The sequence below is a fragment of the Schistocerca americana genome, chromosome 2 (assembly GCF_021461395.2).
Source record: "Schistocerca americana isolate TAMUIC-IGC-003095 chromosome 2, iqSchAmer2.1, whole genome shotgun sequence".
NCBI classification, from domain to species: domain Eukaryota; kingdom Metazoa; phylum Arthropoda; class Insecta; order Orthoptera; family Acrididae; genus Schistocerca; species Schistocerca americana.
In genome coordinates this window covers 295,159,002-295,183,452 of record NC_060120.1, presented here as the reverse complement: position 1 = coordinate 295,183,452, position 24,451 = coordinate 295,159,002, and the positions used below count along the sequence as shown (strand labels likewise).

Here is a 24,451-nt window from a genome sequence, read left to right as displayed (position 1 = left end):
TTTAGCAATTTTGCAGACTCAACATTCATGGAATTCATGAGAATTTGTTGAGAGATATTTTCGACATTGCCAAAGAAACGGTAAGATTGTGCCATTTATAGTAGCATCATTCTCGATGGTGTAACCAATGTGGTAGATTTTCAACTTAACAGCAAAATCGTAGCTCGACACGGAAGTTTGGGCTCACCCCTGTGGGAAATGGGGTAACAGACGTGTGATAGCAGAATAGTGATACACTATGGAGATTCATTTTCCACACTATTTATTACTGAGCACATATTACATAACTCATGTAATCATTACAAGCTTACACAGCATACTAACTCTCTTTGCCTTCTGAAGCAGTGATCTCCCTTTTCTCCAGTGGTAGATAATACACTACCACTCTATCTTTTCAAAATCAGAAACATTTAACAGAAGATTTGTTTTTAACACTGTAATATGACAGTGCAAGAACAATTAATTTGAAATATGTCCTACACTGGTACTTGAGAGACAGTCAACTAAAATAATCAGTAATGCAGCAATGTGAAATCGTTATATTACTTATCAAAAACTTTATACTCCCCTGTTAACTAATGTAAATTTGAAAGCTAGTTAACAATAGGGCTACATATCCCAGAGAAAAGAAATATTAATTTTATGTTTTCTGCAGTAACCCTGGTTACACAGCTGAAAACCTTACACTATTGAAAAAATGAATCACAGTGGCCTTAAAGAGGAAGTTGTGTATAATCACCAGAATATACTGAACAGAAAAGGAGACAATTCTGCATCTCAGCTGCTTTGCATAAAGTAAGAACATGCTAAGTCTTGGACTTACTTTCCCTCACAGAAGGCCATAGTTGTTCAGCACACAATGTCTGACCATGTGAATCTGTTTATAATACACGTGATCCAAGCCTTGTAGTTAGTAGAACAATAGGCAACTTCCAGCAAGGATGCATGACAAGATACTGATAAAAACTCATGAAATGTCCTTATAAACTGTTCATTGTTGTAGTTATGACAATAACAGGTTAATGATACAGTATCTGAGTATACTATTTCATTAAATCCATAACAAGCAGTTCATCACTGCATTTACTTCTGCAGAACATGCAGATTTCTATTATAGATATATCTAAAATTCTAAACCAGTATTTGTTCATCATTTTCAGGATAATGGGCTGATTTTGGCTTGTGAGAGTTTCACCATCTTGTAACTGGCTTTCCAAGCCAGCCACAATAATACTTTGAGAGCAGGCTTAGTTTGAACCCAAATGTTAGGAGAAGCATCTAGCATCTGCTTGTACCATTGAGATTTTTGCTCCATATACTTTGAGTATTACATCACTGTTTCATTAATAATGAACCAGTCCCAAATTAACATAAGGGGTCATAAAAATCTGCAGTGTTGTTTTGACAAATTAATTCAAATCAAATACTCTGCAGCTTTCTATTTGGGGAAACTAAGTGCATATCACATTTAGTTTATCTACTGATTTTTCCACTGTGGTAATTGTAGATAGTTTTGTCCTTAGGCTTTTCAGAAGAAAGTAAATGTATTGACTGGTTTTCAGCTTCATACATACTACCACCTAATATCATCTTTAGTCCTTGCCTCAGTTGTGTTGAAAATCAGTTGCTATGTATTGCACTAGCACTAATATAAATATGTCTTCAGTTATGGCACACATTTTGATAATCTCATTTGCTGAAGTATTATACTGATTCATGTTAAATCATTTGCACTTGAGGAACCACCATTTTCAAGTTCATGATGATTGTTGTAGGCTTCTTTGTGGTAATCATCCACTGCTAACAAAACTGGCTTCAGAAATACCATTTTGTGTAGCCATGTCCTTTTTGTGTGCTGTGAAACAAAACATAGATTAATTCACTGATTTGAGGTTTTTTCATACTTGCAGAGACAGGGAATATTTCAAATCTCCAATAAATCAGTTATAACAGTTAAAAATACACAACAAGAAATATTACAAAAAGAGGAAGAACTGGCCCCTAAACAATAAGTATACATTGTCCTGGTGTAGGGAACTCTTGCACCCATCACTCAGTGAGAAATCACTGCAGTCAGCCTACATCTACATCTACATTTATACTCCGCAAGCCACCCAACGGTGTGTGGCGGAGGGCACTTTACGTGCCACTGTCATTACCTCCCTTTCCTGTTCCAGTCGTGTATGGTTCGCGGGAAGAACGACTGCCTGTAAGCCTCCGTGCGCGCACTAATCTCTCTAATTTTACATTCGTGATCTCCTCGGGAGGTATAAGTAGGGGGAAGCAATATATTCGATACCTCATCCAGAAACGCACCCTCTCGAAACCTGGCGAGCAAGCTACACCGCGATGCAGAGCGCCTCTCTTGCAGAGTCTGCCACTTGAGTTTATTAAACATCTCTGTAACGCTATCACGGTTACAAAATGACCCTGTGATGAAACGCGCCGCTCTTCTTTGGATCTTCTCTATCTCCTCTGTCAGACTGATCTGGTACGGATCCCACACTGATGAGCAATACTCAAGTATAGGTCGAACAAGTGTTTTGTAAGCCACCTCCTTTGTTGATGGACTACATTTTCTAAGCACTCTCCCAATGAACCTCAACCTGGTACCCGCCTTACCAACAATTAATTTTATATGATCATTCCACTTCAAATCGTTCCGCACGCATACTCCCAGATATTTTACAGAAGTAACTGCTACTAGTGTTTGTTCCGCTATCATATAATCATATAATAAAGGATCCTTCTCTCTATGTATTTGCAATACATTACATCTGTCTATGTTAAGGGTCAGTTGCCACTGCCTGCACCAAGTGCCTATCCGCTGCAGATCTTCCTGCATTTTGCTACAATTTTCTAATGCTGCAACTTCTCTGTATACTACAGCATCATCCGCGAAAAGCCGCATGGAACTTCCGACACTATCTACTAGGTCATTTATATATATTGTGAAAAGGAATGGTCCCATAACACTCCCCTGTGGCACGCCAGAGGTTACTTTAACGTCTGTAGACGTCTCTCCATTGATAACAACATGCTGTGTTCTGTTTGCTAAAAACTCTTCAATCCAGCCACACAGCTGGTCTGATATTCCGTAGGCTCTTACTTTGTTTATCAGGCGACAGTGTGGAACTGTATCGAACGCCTTCCGGAAGTCAAGAAAAATAGCATCTACCTGGGAGCCTGTATCTAATATTTTCTGGGTCTCATGAACAAATAAAGCGAGTTGGGTCTCACACGATCGCTGTTTCCGGAATCCATGTTGATTCCTACATAGTAGATTCTGGGTTTCCAAAAACGACATGATACTCGAGCAAAAAACATGTTCTAAAATTCTACAACAGATCGACATCAGAGATATAGGTCTATAGTTTTGCGCATCTGCTCGACGACCATTCTTGAAGACTGGGACTATCTGTGCTCTTTTCCAATCATTTGGAACCCTCCGTTTCTCTAGAGACTTGCGGTACACGGCTGTTAGAAGGGGGGCAAGTTCTTTCGCGTACTCTGTGTAGAATCGAATTGGTATCCCGTCAGGTCCAGTGGACTTTCCTCTATTGAGTGATTCCAGTTGCTTTTCTATTACTTGGACACTTATTTCGATGTCAGCCATTTTTTCGTTTGTGCGAGGATTTAGAGAAGGAACTGCAGTGCGGTCTTCCTCTGTGAAACAGCTTTGGAAAAAGGTGTTTAGTATTTCAGCTTTACGCGTGTCATCCTCTGTTTCAATGCCATCATCATCCCGTAGTGTCTGGATATGCTGTTTCGAGTCACTTACTGATTTAACGTAAGACCAGAACATCCTAGGATTTTCTGTCAAGTCGGTACATAGAATTTTACTTTCGAATTCACTGAACGCTTCATGCATAGCCCTCCTTACGCTAACTTTGACATCGTTTAGCTTCTGTTTGTCTGAGAGGTTTTGGCTGCGTTTAAACTTGGAGTGGAGCTCTCTTTGCTTTTGCAGTAGTTTCCTAACTTTGTTGTTGTACCATGGTGGGTTTTTCCCATCCCTCACAGTTTTACTCGGCACGTACCTGTCTAAAACGCATTTTATGATTGCCTTGAACTTTTTCCATAAACACTCAACATTGTCAGTGTTGGAACATAAATTTTCGTTTTGATCTGTTAGGTAGTCTGAAATCTGCCTTCTATTACTCTTGCTAAACAGATAAACCTTCCTCCCTTTTTTTATATTCCTATTAACTTCCATATTCAGGGATGCTGCAACGGCCTTATGATCACTGAATCCCTGTTCTGTACATACAGAGTCGAAAAGTTCGGGTCTGTTTGTTATCAGTAGGTCCAAGATGTTATCTCCACGAATCGGTTCTCTGTTTAATTGCTTGAGGTAATTTTCGGATAGTGCACTCAGTATAATGTCACTCGATGCTCTGTCCCTACCACCCGTCCTAAACATCTGAGTGTCCCAGTCTATATCTGGTAAATTGAAATCTCCACCTAAGACTATAACATGCTGAGAAAATTTATGTGAAATGTATTCCAAATTTTCTCTCAGTTGTTCTGCCACTAATGCTGCTGAGTCGGGAGGTCGGTAAAAGGAGCCAATTATTAACCTAGTTCGGTTGTTGAGTGTAACCTCCACCCATAATAATTCACAGGAACTATCCACTTCTACTTCACTACAGGATAAACTACTACTAACAGCGACGAACACTCCACCACCGGTTGCATGCAATCTATCCTTTCTAAACACCGTCTGTACCTTTGTAAAAATTTCGGCAGAATTTATCTCTGGCTTAAGCCAGCTTTCTGTGCCTATAACGATTTCAGCTTCGGTGCTTTCTATCAGCGCTTGAAGTTCTGGTACTTTACCAACGCAGCTTTGACAGTTGACAATTACAATACCGATTGCTGCTTGGTCCCCGCATGTCCTGACTTTGCCCCGCACCCGTTGAGGCTGTTGCCCTTTCTGTACTTGCCCAAGGCCATCTAACCTAAAAAACCGCCCAGCCCACGCCACACAACCCCTGCTACCCGTGTAGCCGCTTGTTGCATGTAGTGGACTCCTGACCTATCCAGCGGAACCCGAAACCCCACCACCCTATGGCGCAAGTCGAGGAATCTGCAGCCCACACGGTCGCAGAACCGTCTCAGCCTCTGATTCAGACCCTCTACTCGGCTCTGTACCAAAGGTCCGCAGTCAGTCCTGTCGACGATGCTGCAGATGGTGAGCTCTGCTTTCATCCCGCTAGCGAGACTGGCAGTCTTCACCAAATCAGATAGCCGCCGGAAGCCAGAGAGGATTTCCTCCGATCCATAGCGACACACATCATTGGTGCCGACATGAGCGACCACCTGCAGATGGGTGCACCCTGTACCCTTCATGGCATCCGGAAGGACCCTTTCCACATCTGGAATGACTCCCCCCGGTATGCACATGGAGTGCACATTGGTTTTCTTCCCCTCTCTTGCTGCCATTTCCCTAAGGGGCCCCATTACGCGCCTGACGTTGGAGCTCCCAACTACCAGTAAGCCCACCCTCTGCGACTGCCCGGATCTTTCAGACTGAGGGGCAACCTCTGGAACAGGACAAGCAGCCATGTCAGGCCGAAGATCAGTATCAGCCTGAGACAGAGCCTGAAACCGGTTCGTCAGACAAACTGGAGAGGCTTTCCGTTCAACCCTCCGGAATGTCTTTCGCCCCCTGCCACACCTTGAGACGACCTCCCACTCTACCACAGGTGAGGGATCAGCCTCAATGCGAGCAGTATCCCGGGCAACCACAGTCGTACTCCGATCAAGGGATGCGTGGGACGAGCTGGCCGTCCCCGACAAACCCCCATCCGGACCCCAACAGTGATGCCCATTGGCAACAGCCTCAAGCTGTGTGACACAAGCCAACACTGCCTGAAGCTGGGAGCGAAGGGATGCCAACTCAGCCTGCATCCGAACACAGCAGATGCAGTCCCTATCCATGCTAAAAACTGTTTTGCAAAGAACGTCTGAACTAATCTACAGAGAGCGCAAACAAATCAACAAAATTTAAACGGTTATTAAAATACAAGATTGCCTAGTAAATGCAGTAATGCTGCTACTTGCGCACTGCTGACACTGCTCGGTGGCAGAAGGAGACTACGCGAAATTACACTATTCAGGTACTAAAATGCGATGCTACACTCTCAAATACTATAATACGCCCGAAATTTATGAATTAAACAATGCAAGTACCAAAAAGACGCAAAGAAATTAAGAATTAAACTATGTAACAAATGAGTGAGCTAGGAGTATACGACTTGCTGCTCAGCTGCTTATCCAACGGCAGCAGGGAACACACTGACTGTGATCAACCGACACTGGCTGTTCAAAACAAAAACAGAAGACAAACGACTACGCGAATTTACACTATTCAGGTACTAAAATGCGATGCTACAACTCTCAAATACTATTATACGCCCGAAATTTATGAATTAAACAATGCAAGTACCAAAAACACGCAAAGAAGTTAAGAATTAAACTATGTAACAAATGAGTGAGCTAGGAGTATACGACTTGCTGCTCAGCTGCTTATCCAACGGCGGCAGGGAGCCTCCCAAATACTGGAATAAAAACTATGTTTAAAGCATAGCAAACTAGACTAAACAATTTACATCTGCTTAAAATCCTGCTCAGATACATATGTGGAATGGTATTAACCAGACACAAACAGTTAAAGAACTGAAAAAATTAAAAATAGTAATGGAAGTGGATCTTACCTCCGATAAGGCCCTCTGGTTCATTCTCCTCATGATAAACAACAAATTCTGTTTGGAGCATTTTCTCTATGCTGATCTTTGGTTAACAGAAGGAAAGTGGTTGTTGTCACTTACTGAAGTCATATGTAGGGAATCACCTGTAAGTAATTAATAACTAAATTCTCTTTCCTCCTGAGGTGACGTCACTCATGTGTTATCACGTTATGCTACAACAACATTTGAGGTCTGTTCAGAAAATCCTGGATCTTTATCCACAACATTTTTATTTTTATATGCTTACCTTTGACTTGTTGTGCATAGCCTCCTTCAAAATACTCTCCACCACAACTGATACAATATTTCCAATCCTGTTTTCACTTCTGGAAGCAGTCTTGGTATTTCTCTTGCTGGACTGCATGAAGTGCCGTTTGCAAATTTTCTTTTATCTCATCTATCATTGCAAGTCTTCATCCTTTCAACAGGCTCCTCAACTTTGGAAATAAAAAAAGAAGTTGGAAGGGGCTAGGTCTAGAGTGTACAAAGGATGAGGCAGCACAGTGATTTTGTTTTTTGTGCAATACTCATGCACCAACAAGGATGAATGTGTGGGTGCATTTTCATGATACAAGAGCCACAAGTCATCTCACCACATTTCAGGCTGTTTTCTTCTGACAAATTTTCTTGTAGGCATTGCAACAGATCCTGATAATACCACCAATTAACAGTTTGTCACTGTGGTATGAATTCATGATAAACTAATCCTTCAGTCAAAGAAAACTATCAGCCTTGCTTTGACATTTGACCTGATCTGTTGAGCTTTTTATGGTCTTGGAGAACGTTTCTCAACCCACTGTGAAGATTGAACATTGGTTTCAACATCATATCCATAGACCCACATCTCATTACCAGTTTTGATTCTCTTAAGGAACATCTCATTCTCATTTGTGTGATCCAAAAGGTCTTCACAGATTGTGTGGCAAAGGTCTTTCCTTTCTTGAGTAATGAGGGATGGGATGAACTAGGTAGCAAGATGATGCAATCCAAGAAGCTGAGTCAGGATTTCATGACACAATCTGATTGAAATGTTGCATTCTTCTGCGATCTCTCAGAAAGACAGTCTTTGATTGGACTGCACAATTTCATTGATGTTCCTGACATGAGGATCATCGGTAGACGCCGAAGGGTGTCTTGAATGAGGGTCATCTTTAACTTCCATCCATCCATTTTTTAAACCATGTGAACCATACCTAACATCAAGGTCGGCTTAAGCACTCATCACTGTAGGCTTTCTGCATCATTTGTTGTGTCTCTGTAAAAGCTTTCTTGAGTTTCACGCAAAATTTAATGCAGCCACATTGCTTCTCAAACTCTGCCATCTCAAAATTCACATACTGTTTGACACATACAACAATGAAAATTCCAGCAGCTACATATTAAACACAGGTGTGTGCAGGGGTGCCAACCTCATAATGCTCCAACACACCACTCATACAAAATTATGAATGTTTCAGGATTTTTTGAACAGACCTCGTATTTATTGTGATGAACATATTTCTTATCATTTCAAGTGGAAAAACCAAGTCCTAATTAACCATAAATATTTTATTGTTAATGTGACACATGATAGCTGAATTGGGAATACACGTACATATTTGCATTGAAGTGGCACTTCCTAACAGGTTGCTGAAAAATATACTACTACAGTCATGACAACTTGCTGTCAAATATACTGCTACAATCCTCGATGAAAATGAGAACATAAGGAATTAACATAATGAGGGAAACTCCTTCATGGAATACAAATAATACTGCAACAAAAGAACAGAGAGAGAGAGCGAGAGAGAGAAAGTTTGTTGGGGGGGGGGGGGGGGGGCGCAGATGCACATGCACTTTTGTGTCAGCATGCCTGTGGCTCATACACACATGCCTGCAAATACATCCTGAGTAACTGGAGACTTGACAGATTATCGAGCGAGGTGGCACAGTGGTTAGCACACTGGAATCACATTCGGGAGGATGACAGTTCAATCCCATGTCCAGTAATCCTGATTTAGGTTTTCTGTGAATTCCCTAAATTGCTTCAGACAAATGCCATGATGGTTCCTTTGAAAGGGCATGGCTGATTTCTTTCCCAATCCTACCCTAATCCAATGAGACAGATGACCTCGCTGTTTGGTCTCCTCCCCCAAATCAACCCCCAATACAAACTAACAGATTATCTATAAGAAAAAATAAAATAAAAAGTATGATTAGAGCCATTGTGTTTCCATGGTCACATAGTGAGGAAATCCTCATTGATGTGGAACATGTCAGAATACAGATCTTTCTAGATAACTTCTCTCCATTTTCTTGTGTGGACTTTACTCAGTCACAGGATGCCATATTACTTTTAGGTACTGGTAATTAGAATTGTTGTTTTCATGACAACTTTTCTGGGTGCACAACCACATTGTACCACTGTCATAATCACCAACATCAATGTCACTGTTCTAAATGGTCTTTATTAGTATGAATGAGTGCCAAACTCAGCTCTTATATATTGAGATTTCATTCATTTCATAATACACATAAACTGAGCCTTGTAGTTAGTGGAATGATAGGCAATTTACAGAAAAAATGCATGACAAGATACTGATAAAATCTCACTGTAAGATCCTTATAAACTGTTCATTATTGAAATTATGACAATAACAGATTAATGGTACAGTAACTGAGTATACTGTTTCATTATATTCATAACATGTAATTTGTTGCTGCCCTTACTTCTGCAAAATTATGCAGATTGCTCTTATAAGCATATTTAAAGTCTAAAACCAGTATTTGTTCATCATTTTCAACACAGTGGGCTGGTGTTAGTTTGTGAGAGGACTGGCTTTCCAAGCCAGTCACAATGGAACTTTGAGACCAGGTGTAGAATGTTAGGAGAAGCACCTAACATCTGTTTGTACCATTGAGATTTTTGCTCCAAGTACTTTGAGTATTACATCACTGCTTCATTAATAATGAACCAGTTCCAAATTAACATAAGGGGGTGATAAAAGCCTGCAGTGTTGAGTTGACAAATCACTTCAGAGAAAATACTATGCAGCTTTTTTTTGAGGAACTGAGTGCATTGGTTTATCTATTGAATTTGTCACTGTTGTAGTTATAGATAATTGTGTACTTCGGCTTTACAGAAGAAAGTAAGTTTCAGCACACAAAGGAGTTTTAAATCTAATTGTCATGGGGGACTGGAATGCAGTTCTAAGGGAGGAGTAGGAGAAAAGGTTACAGAAGAATATGGGCTTGAGACAAAGAATGAGAGAGGAGAAAGACTAATTGAGTTCTATTATAAATTTTAGCTAGTAATGGTAAATACTCTGTTCAAGAATCACAAGAGGAGAAGATATACTTGGAAAAGAGCAGGTGACGCAGTAAGATTTCGGTTAGAGTATATTATGGGCCAACAGAAATTCTAAAATCATATACTGGATTGTAAGGAATATCCAGGAGCAGATACAAACTCTGAACACAATGTTGCAATGATGAAGATTACATTGAAGTTTAAGAGATTAGTCAGGAAGAATCAATATGCTAAGAAGTGGGCTATGGAAATACTGGGAAATGATGAGATAAGCTTGAATTTCTCTGAGGCTATTTATACAGCAATAGGAAACAGTTCAGTAGGCAGTACAGGTGAAGAGGAATGGACGTCTCTAAAAAGGTCAGTCACAGAAGTTGGAAAGAAAAACATAGATACAAAGAAGGCAACTGCAAAGGAACCTTGGGTAACAGAAGAAATACTTCAGTTGATTGATGAAAGAAGAAAATACAAAAATATTCAGGGAAATCCAGGAATACAGAAATTACAACTAATTGAGGAATGAAATAAATAGGAAGTAGAGGGAAGCTAAGATGAAGTTGCTACATGAAAAATGTGAAGAGATTAAAATAGAAATGATTGTCAGAAAAACTGACTCAACATATAGGAAAGTCAAAACAGCCTTTGTTGAAATTAAAAACAGGGGTGGCAACATTAAGAGTGCAACAGAAATTCCACTGTTAAATACAGAGGAGAGAGCAGATAGGTGGAAAGAGTACATTGAAGGCCTCTATGAGGGGGAAGATTTGCCTGATGTGATAGGAGATAGGGGGTCCATGATCAGAATCAGAATTTAAGAGAGCTTTGGAGAACTTAAGATCAAATAAGGCAGAAGGCATAGACAACATTCCATCAGAATTTATAAAATCATTGGGGGAAGTGGCATGACTATTCACTGTGGTGTGTAGAATACAAGAGTCTGATGACATACCATCTGACTTTGGAAAAATATCATCCACACAATTCCGAAGACTGCAAGAGCTGACAAGTGTGAGAATTATCGCACAGTTAGCTTACTACCTCATGCAACCAAGTTGCTAACAAGAGTAATATACAGAAGTATGAAAAAGAAAATTGAGGATGTTTTAGGTGATGATCAGTTTGGCTTTATGAAAAGTAAAGGGGCCAGAGAGGGAATTCTAACATTGTGGTTGGCAATGTAAGCAAGATTAAAGAAAAATCAAAACATGTTCATAGGATATGTTGACCTGGAAAAAGTGTTCAACAATGTAAAATGGTGCAAGATGTTCAGAATTCTGAGAAAAATGGAGTTAAGCTATAGGGAGAGACAGATAAGACAAGAGGGAATAATAAGAGAGGATGGCCAAGAATGAAGTGCTGGGATCAAAATGGGTGTAAGACAGGGGTGTAGTCTCTTGCCCCTATTGTTCAATCTGTACATAAAAAAAACAATGATGGAAATAAGAGTAAGGTTCAGAAGTGGAATTAAAATTTAAGGTGAAAGGATATCAACGATACAATCTGCTGATAACATTGCTACCATAAGTGAAACTGAAAAAGAATAACATGATCTTTTGTATGGAATGAATAGTTTAATGAGTACAGAATATGGACTGAGAGTAAACTGAAGAAAGTTGAAGGCAATAAGAGGTAGCAGAAAGGATAACCTCAAGAAAGTTAACATCAAGACTGATGGTCATGAAGCAGATGAAGTTAAGGAATTCTACTACCTAGGCAGCAAAATAACCAATGACAAATGGAGCAAGGAGGACACCAAAAGCAGACTAGCAATGGCAAAAAGGGAATTCCTGACCAAGAGAAGTCTACTAGTATCAAACACAGGCCTTAATTTGAAGAAGACATTTTTGAGACTGTACATTTGGAGCACAGCATTGTACGGTAGTGAAAGAAGGACTGTGGGAAAACCAGGATAGAAGAGAATCAAAGCATTTGAGATGTGGTGGTACAGATGAATGTTGAAAATTATGTGTACTGTAAGGTAAGGAATGAGGAGGTTCTGTGCAGAATTTGAGAGGAATGGAATGTGTGGAAAGCACTGACAAGAAGGGATAGGATGACAGAACATCTGTTAAGACATCAGGGAATGATTTCCATGGTACTAGAGGGGGCTGTAGAGGGCAAAAACTGTAGAGTAAGACAGAGAGTGGAATAAATCAAGCAAATAATTGAGGACATAAGTTACAAGTGCTACCCTGAGATTGAGATGAAGAGATTGGCAAAGGAGAGGTTTCTTGTAAGCTTGTTTGTGGTAGGCATCCACTACTGACAAAACTGTGTTCAGAAATACCATTTCATGGATCCAGGTACTTATTGTGGGCTGAGAAACAAAACATAATTTAATTCACAGATTTGAGCCTTTTTCATACTTACAGGCATAGAAAATTATAACAGTTAGAAACACAAAACATGTAAATACTACAAAAAGCAATAAGTTCATTAGTTCTGGTGTAGGGAACTCTTGCACCCATCACCCAGTGTGAAACCATTGCAGGCAACCTACCAAATACTGGAAGGAAAACTATGTTTAAAGTGCAGCAAATTAAAGTAATCAATTTACATGTGCTTAACATCTTGTTCAAACACGTGTTGAAGACTATTAAACAGAGACAAATAGTTACAGAACTAGAAACATTACAAGTAGTAACAGAAGTATATCTTACCTCTGATAAGACTCTCCAGTTCATTCTCATCATGATAATCAACAAATTCTGTTGGATGTAGTCCTTGGAACATCTTTACTATGCTTGGCTTTAGTTTATAGAAGAAAAGTGGCTGTTGTCTCTTACTAAAGTCAAGTGTAAGGCAGTCAACCACCTGTAAGTAATTATGAACCAAATTTTCCTTTCCCCTGAGATGAGGTAACTGCTATATTATGTTGTCACCTTAGGCTACAACAACATATTTATTGTGATGATCATAGCAGGCAGCATATAGCACACAATTTCTTATCATTTTATGTATCAAAGCAAAGTCCTAATGAAACATATATATTTTACTCTGAGTTTCTATTCAGTGTGACAGTTATAACTGAATTGGGGTTGCATATACACATTTGCAATAAAGTGGCACTTTCTGACAGCCTGCTGAAAAATATAGTCTACTGCTACAGTCCTTGAAGAAAAATTAAACATAATAAATTGATGTAATGACGGAAGCTGTGTGTGTGTGTGTGTGTGTGTGTGTGTGTGTGTGTGTGCGCGCGCATGACGCGCACTTTCTTGCATGCATGCATATGTATGGGGCACACATAAATGCCTATGAATATGCCTTGTGCAACTTGAGACTTGACACAGTTTCTATAAGAAAAAATAAAGTAAAAAGCATTATTAGATACATTGTTTTTCCATGGTCACACAGTATGGAGACCCTCATTGACATGGAACATTTCAATATACAAATCTTTGTATATAACGTCTCTTACTTTTCTTGTGAGGACTTCACTCAATCTGATAATGCCTCCTTATTTATGGGTACTGATAATTAGAATTGCGATTTTTTGTGACAACTTTTTCTGGGTGCACAACCATATTGTATCACTATTATATTCACCAACATTTTTCTCGCTGTTCTTAAAGGTCTTCATTAGAGTGGACGTATACCAAATTAATATCTTATATATTGAGATTTCATTGAGCTCCAAATGTCAGTTATCAAGCAACTTACTGAGCTCAGTTTTTGATTGATTGGATGGATGACAAGGGTAGGGGTGAGAAGGAGGCGATGCCATTTATTGACATAGTTTTTATATCTATTTCTATTGTTTCACATTGATGAATGAGGAGGACTCTATTACTGCCACACTAAAAGAGGTTGTCTTTTAACCACTATCAGTCTGGAAATTGACTACTCTTAGATTAGATTAGATTAGTACTTGTTCCATAGATCATAAATACGACGCTTCGTAATGATGTGGAACATGTCAGGTTAATAAAAGGTGTCTATACAAGATATTACATTAGACAAAATATTACATGACACTCAATATTTTTAATTTTTTTTGCGGGGGTTGGGAAATTACCCACTTACTTTATCCAAAAATTCATCTAATGAGTAGAAGGAGTTGCCATTAAGAAATTCTTTTAATTTCCTTTTAAATGCTATATGGCTATCTGTTAGACTTTTGATGCTATTAGGTGAGTGACCAAAGACTTTTGTGGCAGCATAATTTACCCCCTTCTGAGCCAAAGTTAGATTTAACTTTGAGTAGTGAAGATCATCCTTTCTCCTAGTGTTGTAGCCATGTACACTGCTATTACTTTTGAATTCGTTCGGATTGTTAATAACAAATTTCATAAGTGAATATACATATTGTGAGGCTACAGTGAAGATTTCTAGCTCTTTAAATAAGTGTCTGCAGGATGATCTTGGATGAGCTCCAGCAATTATTCTGATTACACGCTTTTGTGCAACGAACACTCTTTTACGCAATGATGAGTTACCCCAGAATATGATGCCATACAAAAGCAGAGAATGAAAATAGGTGTGGTAAGCTAATATACTCAGATGTATATCGCCAAAATTTGCAATGACCCTAATAGCATAAGTAGCTGAACTCAAACGTTTCAGCAGATCTTCAGTGTGTTTTTTCCAGTTCAACCCCTCATCAGTGCATACACCTAGAAATTTTGAATATTCTACCTTAGCTACCAATTTCTGATCGAAGTCTATATTTATTAATGGGAGTCATTCCATTTACTGTGTGGAACTGTATATACTGTGCTTTGTCAAAGTTTAATGAGAGCCCATATGCAGAGAAACACTTAATGATTTTCTGAAAAACATCATTTACAATTTCACCAGTTAATTCTTGTCTGTCAGCTGTGATAGCTATACTTGTATCATCAGCAAAAAGTACCAGCTTTGTATCTTCGTGAACATAGAATGGCAAGTCATTAATATATATTAAGAACAGCAGAGGACCCAAGACCGAACCTTGCAGCACCCCATTCTTGATGGTTCCCCAGTTTGAGAAATCACCAGTTTTTTACATATAATGTGAACTGTTTATTTCAACTTTCTGCACTCTTCGAGTTAGGTGTGATTTAAACCATTTGAGCACTGTCCCATTCATACCACAGCACTTGAGCTTATCTAGAAGTATTCCATGATTTACACAGTCAAAAGCCTTTGATAGATCACAAAAAATCCAATCTGACAGCTAAAAGACAGTGGAAGGCAACATCCATAATTTCACAACACCAGGCATTCCTTGTATCTTTCTCTTAAGGGTAAATGGCTGCAGAGATATATTCAAGATTGTGAAAACAATAGTTTCGTTCCACACAATATGATGTTCCGCCACACAGACTTGCTGTGTTGTCCAGTCTGAATGCTTGCCTCATGCTTCATGAAACATGTGCTGATGGCTTAAATATCAGTAAAGGCATGTGTGGTCATTGTTGTCCTCAATAAAGCTTTCCTGGGTAATGACCATGTCATCTGAGTTCTTTGTGTACTAATGTTTCAGTCATTGGTGCATGTGGGTTTTGTCAGGTTGATGTGTTTACTGTTGATCCATTGGCACATTAGGATCTGATATTTCATTATGTTGGTAGTATAAATTGTTAAAAATGTTATTGAACCTGATTTTGATTCTATGGTAGAAGTAGGAATCCAGGGATCGATCATTATTGCTAGCATTCATGAGGCAGCCTCATTGGGGACGGCAGTAAACATGGTATTGTCTCCATCACCTTAAGTACTTTGGTAGTAGTACAGTAATTTGTCACTGTGCTCACCTGCTTCTCATCCATCAATCCATAACTCTCAGTAAAGGGGAACTGACCCCACCTCCCACTCCTCCCACAGAATTGAAAATGGACTTCATTAACAATCAACACTAGAGCAGGATGGAATGCCAGTAAATGAGATCTTTATATTGTACTGGCCAAATACATCACCCTGATGAATGGCACTTGCAACAGCAGCCAAAACAGTGGTGTGAATAAGAACACATCCAGAGAGTCACATACTCAAATTAGTTTTATTTAAGACTATCTGCGTACCCAATGTTGCCAAGGTATGTATTTATTCCAATCTTCTATTAATCCTCCTCTTCCATCAGCCACTCTCTGTCAGTCTTCTTGTGCCCCTCTCTCTATCCATCTCCTGCTCCCTCCTCTCTCTGTCAATCTGCCCCTCCTCCCTCTGCCCATCTGCTCCTTCACCCTCGGTCCATATCCATATCCTCCATCCGAGTCCATCTCTTCCTCCCCCTCTATTTGTCAAGCTCCTCCTACCCCTCTCTTTGCTGATCTCCTCCTCCCCTCTCTCTGTCAATGTCCTACTCTTCGCTTTCTCTGTCAATTTCCTCCTCCCCATATGTCTGTTCATCTCCTCCTCCCCCATCTCTCTGCCTGTTTCTTCTTCCCCCTGTGTCTGCCCATCTTCTCTTCTTTCCTTTCTCTGTCCTTCTCCCTTCCCCTCTAACCATCCATTTCCCCCTCCCCTATCTCTGTCCATCTGCTCATCCTCCTGTCTGTGGTTATCTTCTCCTTCCCCCTCACTGTGTTTCCAACTGTTAGTCCTCCCTTCTCTCTCCACATCATCACACTCACCTGAATGGGAGACTGGTGGTTCTTACCCCTACAGTACTTATTTCCAGACTGTAATAAATATATGTATATGTACCAAATTTGATTGAAATCATTTCAGGGGTTTAGGATGAGGCTGAAAAGGGTCAACTGGAACCTCGAGTTCCTGGATTCTGCACTGGGGAAGGAAGTAACAGTTGTGAACGCTAGGTATTTTTTCCAATTTTAGATGTGCCTGTTGGTAGTATCTGGAACTTTCTGGAATTTTGCCAGCTAAGTACTTCTTCCAAGTATTTTTCCAATGCTATGACTCACACCAACCACTTCCAAGTTGAGTACTACTGCATACGTGTGTCTTAGCAACTGCAGTTGTGAAGGTGGGTGAGAATAATGATGCCCAGTGAATGATGTGGTAGTGAAACTGTAGTAACTCAAGTAATATGGATATGGTTCAGAATAGCAAAGTTTGTATATGATTGGACAGCTGGGCACAACTTTATTGTTCTTGACTGAATCTCTGTGAGACATTACATGAAAGTTTGCAGTATTTGGGAAACAAAGATAAATGTGAGGACTGTTTTTTTTTCAACCTCCGATCGTCCATCTAAGCAAGTAAGAGGTAGGGAGGGGCCAGACCTGTGCGTCATGTGATTGCGCAGCTCCTCCACCACAACCTCTGCCGTTTTCAGCTTCAGTGTGTCAGTCATAGCCGAGCTATGTCCGTGTAAACATGGCCGCTACGCTCGATGCTCCTGCGAAATGTGAGTTACGAAGTGTAATCCATTTTCTGCAAGCAGAAGGATGTATGGCTGCGGAAATCCATCGCAGAATGAGTAACGTGTATGGTAACAACGTTATGAGTGATGGTAGTGTTCGGGAATGGTGTCGAAAATTTAAAGAAGGACGAACAGACATCCATGATGAAGGTGGACAAGGTCGCAAGTCTGTCACCACTGTAGGCCTTGTTGACCGTGTTGATCAGGTGGTGAGATGCAAACAAAGATTTACAATTAGCGAACTGTCTGATGAATTTCCAGACATTTCAAGGTCTGCTTTGTACACAATTGTGACTCAAGACCTATGCTATCAGAAATTGTGTGCACGTTGGATCCCAAAAATGCTGAGTACTGACCACAAAACCAAAGGACAGCGTCAGCATTATCATTTCTCACACGTTATGCCAATGAGGGAAACATGTTTTTGAAGTCGATTGTTACTGGCAATGAAACGTGGGTCCTCTATGACAATCTTGAAACAAAGGAACAATCAAAGCAGTGGCTGCACACAGCTTCCCCAAGCATGCCAAAAAAGTTTAAACATTCACTGACGGAAAGAAAAACAATGGCCACTGTGTTTTGGGACCATAAACGAGTGCTGCTGGTAGACTTCATGGAGCAAGCTATGACAATAACCAAGGAAGTTTATTGTGAAACTTTACATCATCTCCGTAGAGCCATTCAAAACAAATGCAGAGGAATGCTTTCGTCTGGTGTTGTTTTGATCTATGACAGCGCCCGACCACACAGCGCCAACATGACAAAAGACCTCCGCAAAAAGTTTAAATGGGAAGTTTTTTATCATCCACCGTACAGCCCAGACCTAGCACCAAGTGATTATCACCTGTTCTGAGAACTGAAGTCATGGTTAGGTGGGCAGCGCTTCGCTACTAACGAATAACTTCAGGACGCCGTCAAGACTTACCTGTCCTCACTGGCAGCAACATTCTTCGAGGAAAGCATCGAAAAGCTTGTGTCACGGTATGACAAGTGCCTCAATTGTTTTGGCGATTATGTAGAAAAATAAGTTAAGACTTTACTGTACTTTTGGTAATAAAATTATTATTTTCTGTACATTTTACTTTTATTTACAGCCAATCAGAGGTTGAAAAAAAAAAAACAGCCCTCATAGTTATATTATGGAAAAAGTAAAGCCAACTGCAATTTCATTTAGATTAGGAAATCACTGTAAAAGCTGGCCAGAACTAATCTACATAAGGCAAAATTTCAGTATTCCTGATATACAGTATGTAGAAAAACTATTGCTTAGATTTTGGAACAGTTAGTTCCTGTCACAGGGAGGAAGAAGGGACAGGTTTTGAAGATGAGGCAACCCACCTGTTATGAAGAAGATGATGAGAAACTGATAAAGAGTGAGTCATCTCTGAGAGTAGGAGGTAAAAAATGTTCCATGATAAGCACTGCATCAGCAAACTGAAGTTCTGACCTGACAGAAGGACAGAATGAGAAAGAGGATAAGAAGTGGTTACATAGTGTGATTAAGATCCAAAAAGAAAGCAGATGGAGAAAAAACAAAAAAGAGTAAGCTAAACAAGTTATGGAATAAATAAAAAACTACAACAATGAAAAATAATACTACCAGCAGAAACCAAGTTTCGAAAATTGTATGAGGCATGGTTTTTAAGTAAGGTTTGTTTTGTTGTAGACACTAGTAGTTCGCTCCCATACCACAACAAGCATGTGCGCCATGTACTGGTATGCTTTGGGAACAACTGTGTTCAGTTTCAGCTCTGTAGCTAACCTGTACAGTTCTGTTTTGTGCTTTCAAAATGTTTAAGACTATCAACTCGCCCACTGCATGTGAGGTTCACTCAGTAATACGGTTTTTGTCAGCAAGGAACTTGTCTGCTGCAGAAATTCGTTGACAGATTTGGGTAGTGTATGGTGATGCTGTTATGAGTGAAAGCAAAGTGCGTAAGTGGGTATGAGAATTTAAAGATGGCTGTGACATGATGAGGACCACTCCAGGCACCCTTCTTTGATTACAGATGATTTGGTGGCTTCAGTTCAAGTGAGGATTCATGAGAACAAGCACTTCACAATAACAGGTCTCTTAAATGAATTTCTTGATGTGTAAAGATCAGTGCTTTACAACATTTTTTCTGAACACCTAAAGTTTAGGAAACTGTGCTCCCATTGGGTCCTGAAACTCCTAACAGAGGACCACAAAAACCAAAGATTTGAGTGTGTGATGAAGTTCTCAACTCATTATCATGAAGAAGGTGATGGCTTCTTGAGTCAGATCATAATTGGAGATGAAACATGGGTTTTTTCACGCCTGAATTGAAGCAACAGAGCATGGAATGGAGACACACACAAACTTACCTGTAAAGGTGAAGGCCAAACAGACTCTGTCCCAGCGCAAAATAATGGCGTCAGTGTTGTGGTATAGGCATGGTGTTTTGTTGGTCGACTTCATGCAACGAGGAACAACTATCAATGCAGAAGCATACTGACAATCCCTGAGAAAGCTATGCAGAGAGATTCAAAACAAAAGACGCAGAATGCTGACAAAGGGAATTGTCCTTCTCCATGACAATGCAAGACCTCACACTGCAGGTCGGACCTGTGATTTATTTGATGGTTTTGGCTGGGAAGTTTTAGACCACCCACCCTACAGTCCTGATCTTGTGGTGAGCGATTACCATCTCTTCTTCCACCTCAAACAACACCTCAGTGGCAACCATTACAGTGATGATGACGACGTGAAAATGGCAGTGAACTCTTGATTATCAGAGCAGGTGGTAAGTTTTTGTGAAGAGGGTATTTTAAAATTGGTTGTGAGGTAGGATACGTGTTTGAACAAGCATGGCAACTATGTCGAAAAATAGAGTGAAATATGTACTTTCTGAAAATAAATTTACTTTTTTGAAATAACCTTTCATTGTGTTCTTATGTTCAAATGGACCTTACTTAAAAAACATGCCTCGCAATTACTGGGAGAGGGAGGACTGTTAGTAGAGGCTTAGCCAGATAGCTTGTCATATGCAAGAATGTAGTGGGTGCAATTTCCCATCTCAACTTTACAACTTTACAGGGAAAGTACAGCTGAGTGGGAGGATTCAGGTGGCCTCTGGTTCCTTGAGGCACATAGATTCGTTATATCCTGGTGATGAGCATGTTCAGCAACTGAACTGTGAGTTCCCACATGGTGGGCAATTTTTCTGTGTCAAAAGCAAAATTTTAGGTGTTGCTAACAGACAGATTTAAAAATAACCAAAAACAATGATTAGCTCTCACAATTGTTAGTGCCTTCCTCAGGCTGGAACCTAGGAACATGATGTTCCAGGTACACTCTGCTCAGTCTGGGATTTGAGGTACCTGCCCCTCCATTCCAACCTATCCTGGCTTGTCCCTCTTTCCTCCCTAAAATACAAACTAATAGTTTTAAAAGTTAAGTACTATTTATGCCACTTTTACATGGCAGTTCCACAAAGAATTTTGCCCCCTGGAGGTAATACATGGCCAGCCAGGCTGTCTCCTGGTAAATTTACAATTATCCCAAGTGAAATTTCATTTTCAGCTCATGAGATACTCATTGGGGTTACCATTTATTCTCATACATTTTTCATTGCCCCTTTTGAATTAAACATTTGTTTTAGGTACTGTCATGTGGGGTGCAGAAACTGAGGTGATTCCCCAACTGGCAACCTGCACATGTATTGTATTTATGCAAGGATAATATTCTCCAGTAGTGTGGTTAATTTGTTGTACACAAATTGGAGATAAACAGCACCTAATACATTACCAGTATCTGGTATGGTGCTAAGTGTGTCACCCACAATTTCTGCTCACACATTGATACCAAAGCGAATCTAATGTCTCACTTCCAAGATTGCTTGAGGATTTATGTACATTTGCCCTCATGTGGTTACTGCTTTAATTTATTATCCCACTCTCTGTGGATTGTAGCTCATGCATAAATTAATTTCAGGCCTTGAACTGTGTCTTTTTGTTCACAGAAATGTACTAATGAAAGGATAAAATAATTTATTACCTTGGCTGCAGTGTAGTCTGATACAAATATATGTGAACAGTTGATTACAACAGGCATATCATTCCTCATGCTTTGCTTCACCACCAGGTTGCGTACATATTCAACAGAAGGAAAAATAAGACACCTATCCGGAGTAAGCTCTAGGTAGTCAGTGCCCTCTGCAGTCTGAAATGAATGAAAAGTTTACCATTAATGAGAATCTTGTTAACCTGTTAAAATGCTACTAGTAATTATTCATGTAAAAAAGCTTCTGTACTTATAGAAAGTGCAAGAGTTATCACTTTATGTGTACAATATACTCTCATGTTACTTTTCAAATAGATGAAAGTTTGACTGTTCATGGAAATGGAAGAAAATGTTAGACTTTCCAGAAATAAATTGAAGTTGGTAAAACTGAATTGGAACTTTGGAGAGCAAATGCCATCTACAATAAAATCTTGCGTTGTCAGGTACCAGAGTTTCATTTACACCATATTTTTTCTTTTTTCATCCCTTCCTTTCTAACATCCCAAATCCTGAGCATCCATCTATTTTATGGCCCCATTAACCTTCATGTGCCTAAAAGACATGTGTTTGTGTTCCTTTTATAGTGGTTTCATCTTCCATATCATTACACTGAGTATCTCTTCTACCTCTTTTGCTTCATTTCCTGTGACTTTTAGCTATGTTAAGAGTTATTACAGCTCTTGTTGTTATCATTACATTACATTCATTGTTTACACTTATATTTTCATTCCTAGTTAAAATGACTAAAAATTCCAATTTTCTCCTATATCTTTATTTAATGGGGTGGACATGTTGATCATCTATGATGGAAATCTTTTTAGCGGATATGTAGTAATCTGCACAGCAGTTCATCTGGGTATCCTGTTTTGCAGATTTTTATTGATACATTATTCAGTTCTTGAATAATTTCTTCAGAACCTAACTCCTGAGTCATACACCCACTGTTCCTATCTGTGTTAGTTATAAGCCAACTGTGGTGAGACAGAAATTACCTTTCTCAATATCCTTTTGAATCTCTCAATTACATTTATTAACATGTGCTTCATTCCAAAATTATACTCAAATACATGTTTTTTGATAATTTATTTAGAATAACCTAGAATTTCAGTTGTCATGTTGCATACATTCTCTTTTGTGAAATTTTCTCCTGTCAATATTAAAGGTGTAGTAATGTATGATATTAGTTTTGGAAGCTCAGAATTCAGTTTTAAGTTTTGTATTGGTCTGAATACGTTTGTTAGGTTACTTTTACCAAGTGAAATGAGGATAAGGCAATATATTTCAAACTGTAAATGCTTACTTTCTTTGTTTCAATTGTTATTTTTGGGCGTGCAACATTATAAAGAATGAATAGTACATTCAAGCCAATTCCCACGAGGATGCCCAGTTCCAGTTGCAGTATCAGGCAGGCAAAAAGTGTTGCAAATCCAGGAATAAGATCATTTTCTGGAAAGAAATAATATTGTGATTTTGCAGATTATAATCAAGTAATGAAACCAATGCAGTGTAGCATAAATACTCCACAGAAGTAGTTATGAAACCTAGAATTAGTCATGTAGCATTATCATCTGGCTAGCTCCAAAGAGTGGACAAGCTGCTTATGCAAAACAATGATTCAAATGGCTCTGAGCACTATGGAACTTAACTTCTGGGGTCATCAGTCCCCTAGAACTTAAAACTACTTAAACCTAACTAACCTAAGGACATCACACACATCCACGCCTGAGGCAGGATTCAAACCTGCGACCGTAGTGGCCGCGCGTTTCCAGACTGTAGCACCTAGGACTGCTCGGCCACCCCAGCCGGCAAGCTGCTTATTAAGCAAAATTTTCTTTCAGGAGATGCATACCATATATACCCATTGCAGAATATGTGTTTACAATAAACAAAAGTCAGGATTATAAATGTAGATTTGGGCACATATTTGCATTTAACAATGCAAGGAATGCTAAACACTGTAGTAGGAACTCTTCTATTGTATAAAGTGATCCTTCTAATAGGAACTGCCTTAAAGTTTTTTTAAACAAGAGCTCATCTTCTACCAAACACTTAATTCCTGAAGGGAGGGCATTAAAAATCTTACAGCCAGTGGAAATGGGCTCCTTTTTGTACCATACTTAGATTTGCCTGTTCCTAGTGGATATCATGTTTTCTTCTCATGTCGTGACTATGATACTCACTATTCAGTTTAAAAATGAATTTTTCTTCCCTTATGAAGCACATCAAAGAGAATATGTATATTGCACAGTGGATGTAAGGAGTCCAAGTTTCTTAAAATGATTCCAAGGATGGACTCCACACTTGATACTTATGGCTCTTTTTTGTGCACACAGTACTTTTTTAGCCAGTGACTGATTACCTCAAAATATAAATCCATATGCCATAATGGCATGAAAATAACTATAATAGGCTGACTTTATGGTTTCCATACTTCTATAAGAAGAAATAATGCAAAATGTGTAAGTTGCTGATCCAGGATGTGGCTTGACCAGTTCAGTTTGCTGTCAATATGCAAGACTAGATATTTTGAGGTATCCACCCTGGTTATCACCTGCTCACCTATTTTCACTACTATTTCTTCATCTTTGAATGATGTGTGGAACTGAACATAGTTTGTTTTGGTGTAATTTAAAGAAAGACCATTAATATTAAACCAGTACACTGTTTCACTTAAAACCTTATTTGCTGTTTCCTCAAGTTTATGTACTGAATTATCAATAAGTAGTGTAGCGTCATCAGCTAAATGGTGAATCTACAATGTTCCTTACAGAGAGTCATATCATTTATAAAGATAATAAAAAGTAGGGGGCGCAGAACTGGGTCTTGGGGCATTTCACATGTGATGGTACCCCATTCTGAAGATAATGAAACTGCATTTTGACTATCCACTACAACTTCTGTTTCCTGTTTGATAGGTACGAGTCATGCCATTTCTCTGATGAACCACTTATATTGACATGTGCAGCTTTTTGTAAAAGAATCTGGTGACTGACACAGTCAAATGATTTTGTTAGGTCACAAAAAATCCCAACCACCTTTAGTTTTTTGTTGATAGATTCCAAAACTTTGCGAACAAA

At 39.3% G+C, this 24,451-nt stretch overlaps 1 protein-coding gene across 1 annotated transcript in view; it reads right to left on the bottom strand.

Moving 5' to 3' along the window:
- Window positions 1-1,301: 1,301 nt before the first annotated feature.
- Window positions 1,302-24,451, bottom strand: part of LOC124595429 (sodium-independent sulfate anion transporter-like) — a 63,070-nt gene continuing 39,920 nt past the window's right edge. Inside the window, exons 8-12 of the mRNA XM_047134167.1 lie at window positions 22,675-22,820; window positions 21,369-21,533; window positions 12,702-12,855; window positions 6,720-6,856; window positions 1,302-1,855 (exon numbers count right to left, since the gene is read on the bottom strand). Coding sequence (XP_046990123.1) covers window positions 6,786-6,856; window positions 12,702-12,855; window positions 21,369-21,533; window positions 22,675-22,820 — 536 coding nt within the window. The 3' untranslated portion in view covers window positions 1,302-1,855; window positions 6,720-6,785. The remainder of the gene's footprint in view (window positions 1,856-6,719; window positions 6,857-12,701; window positions 12,856-21,368; window positions 21,534-22,674; window positions 22,821-24,451) is intronic.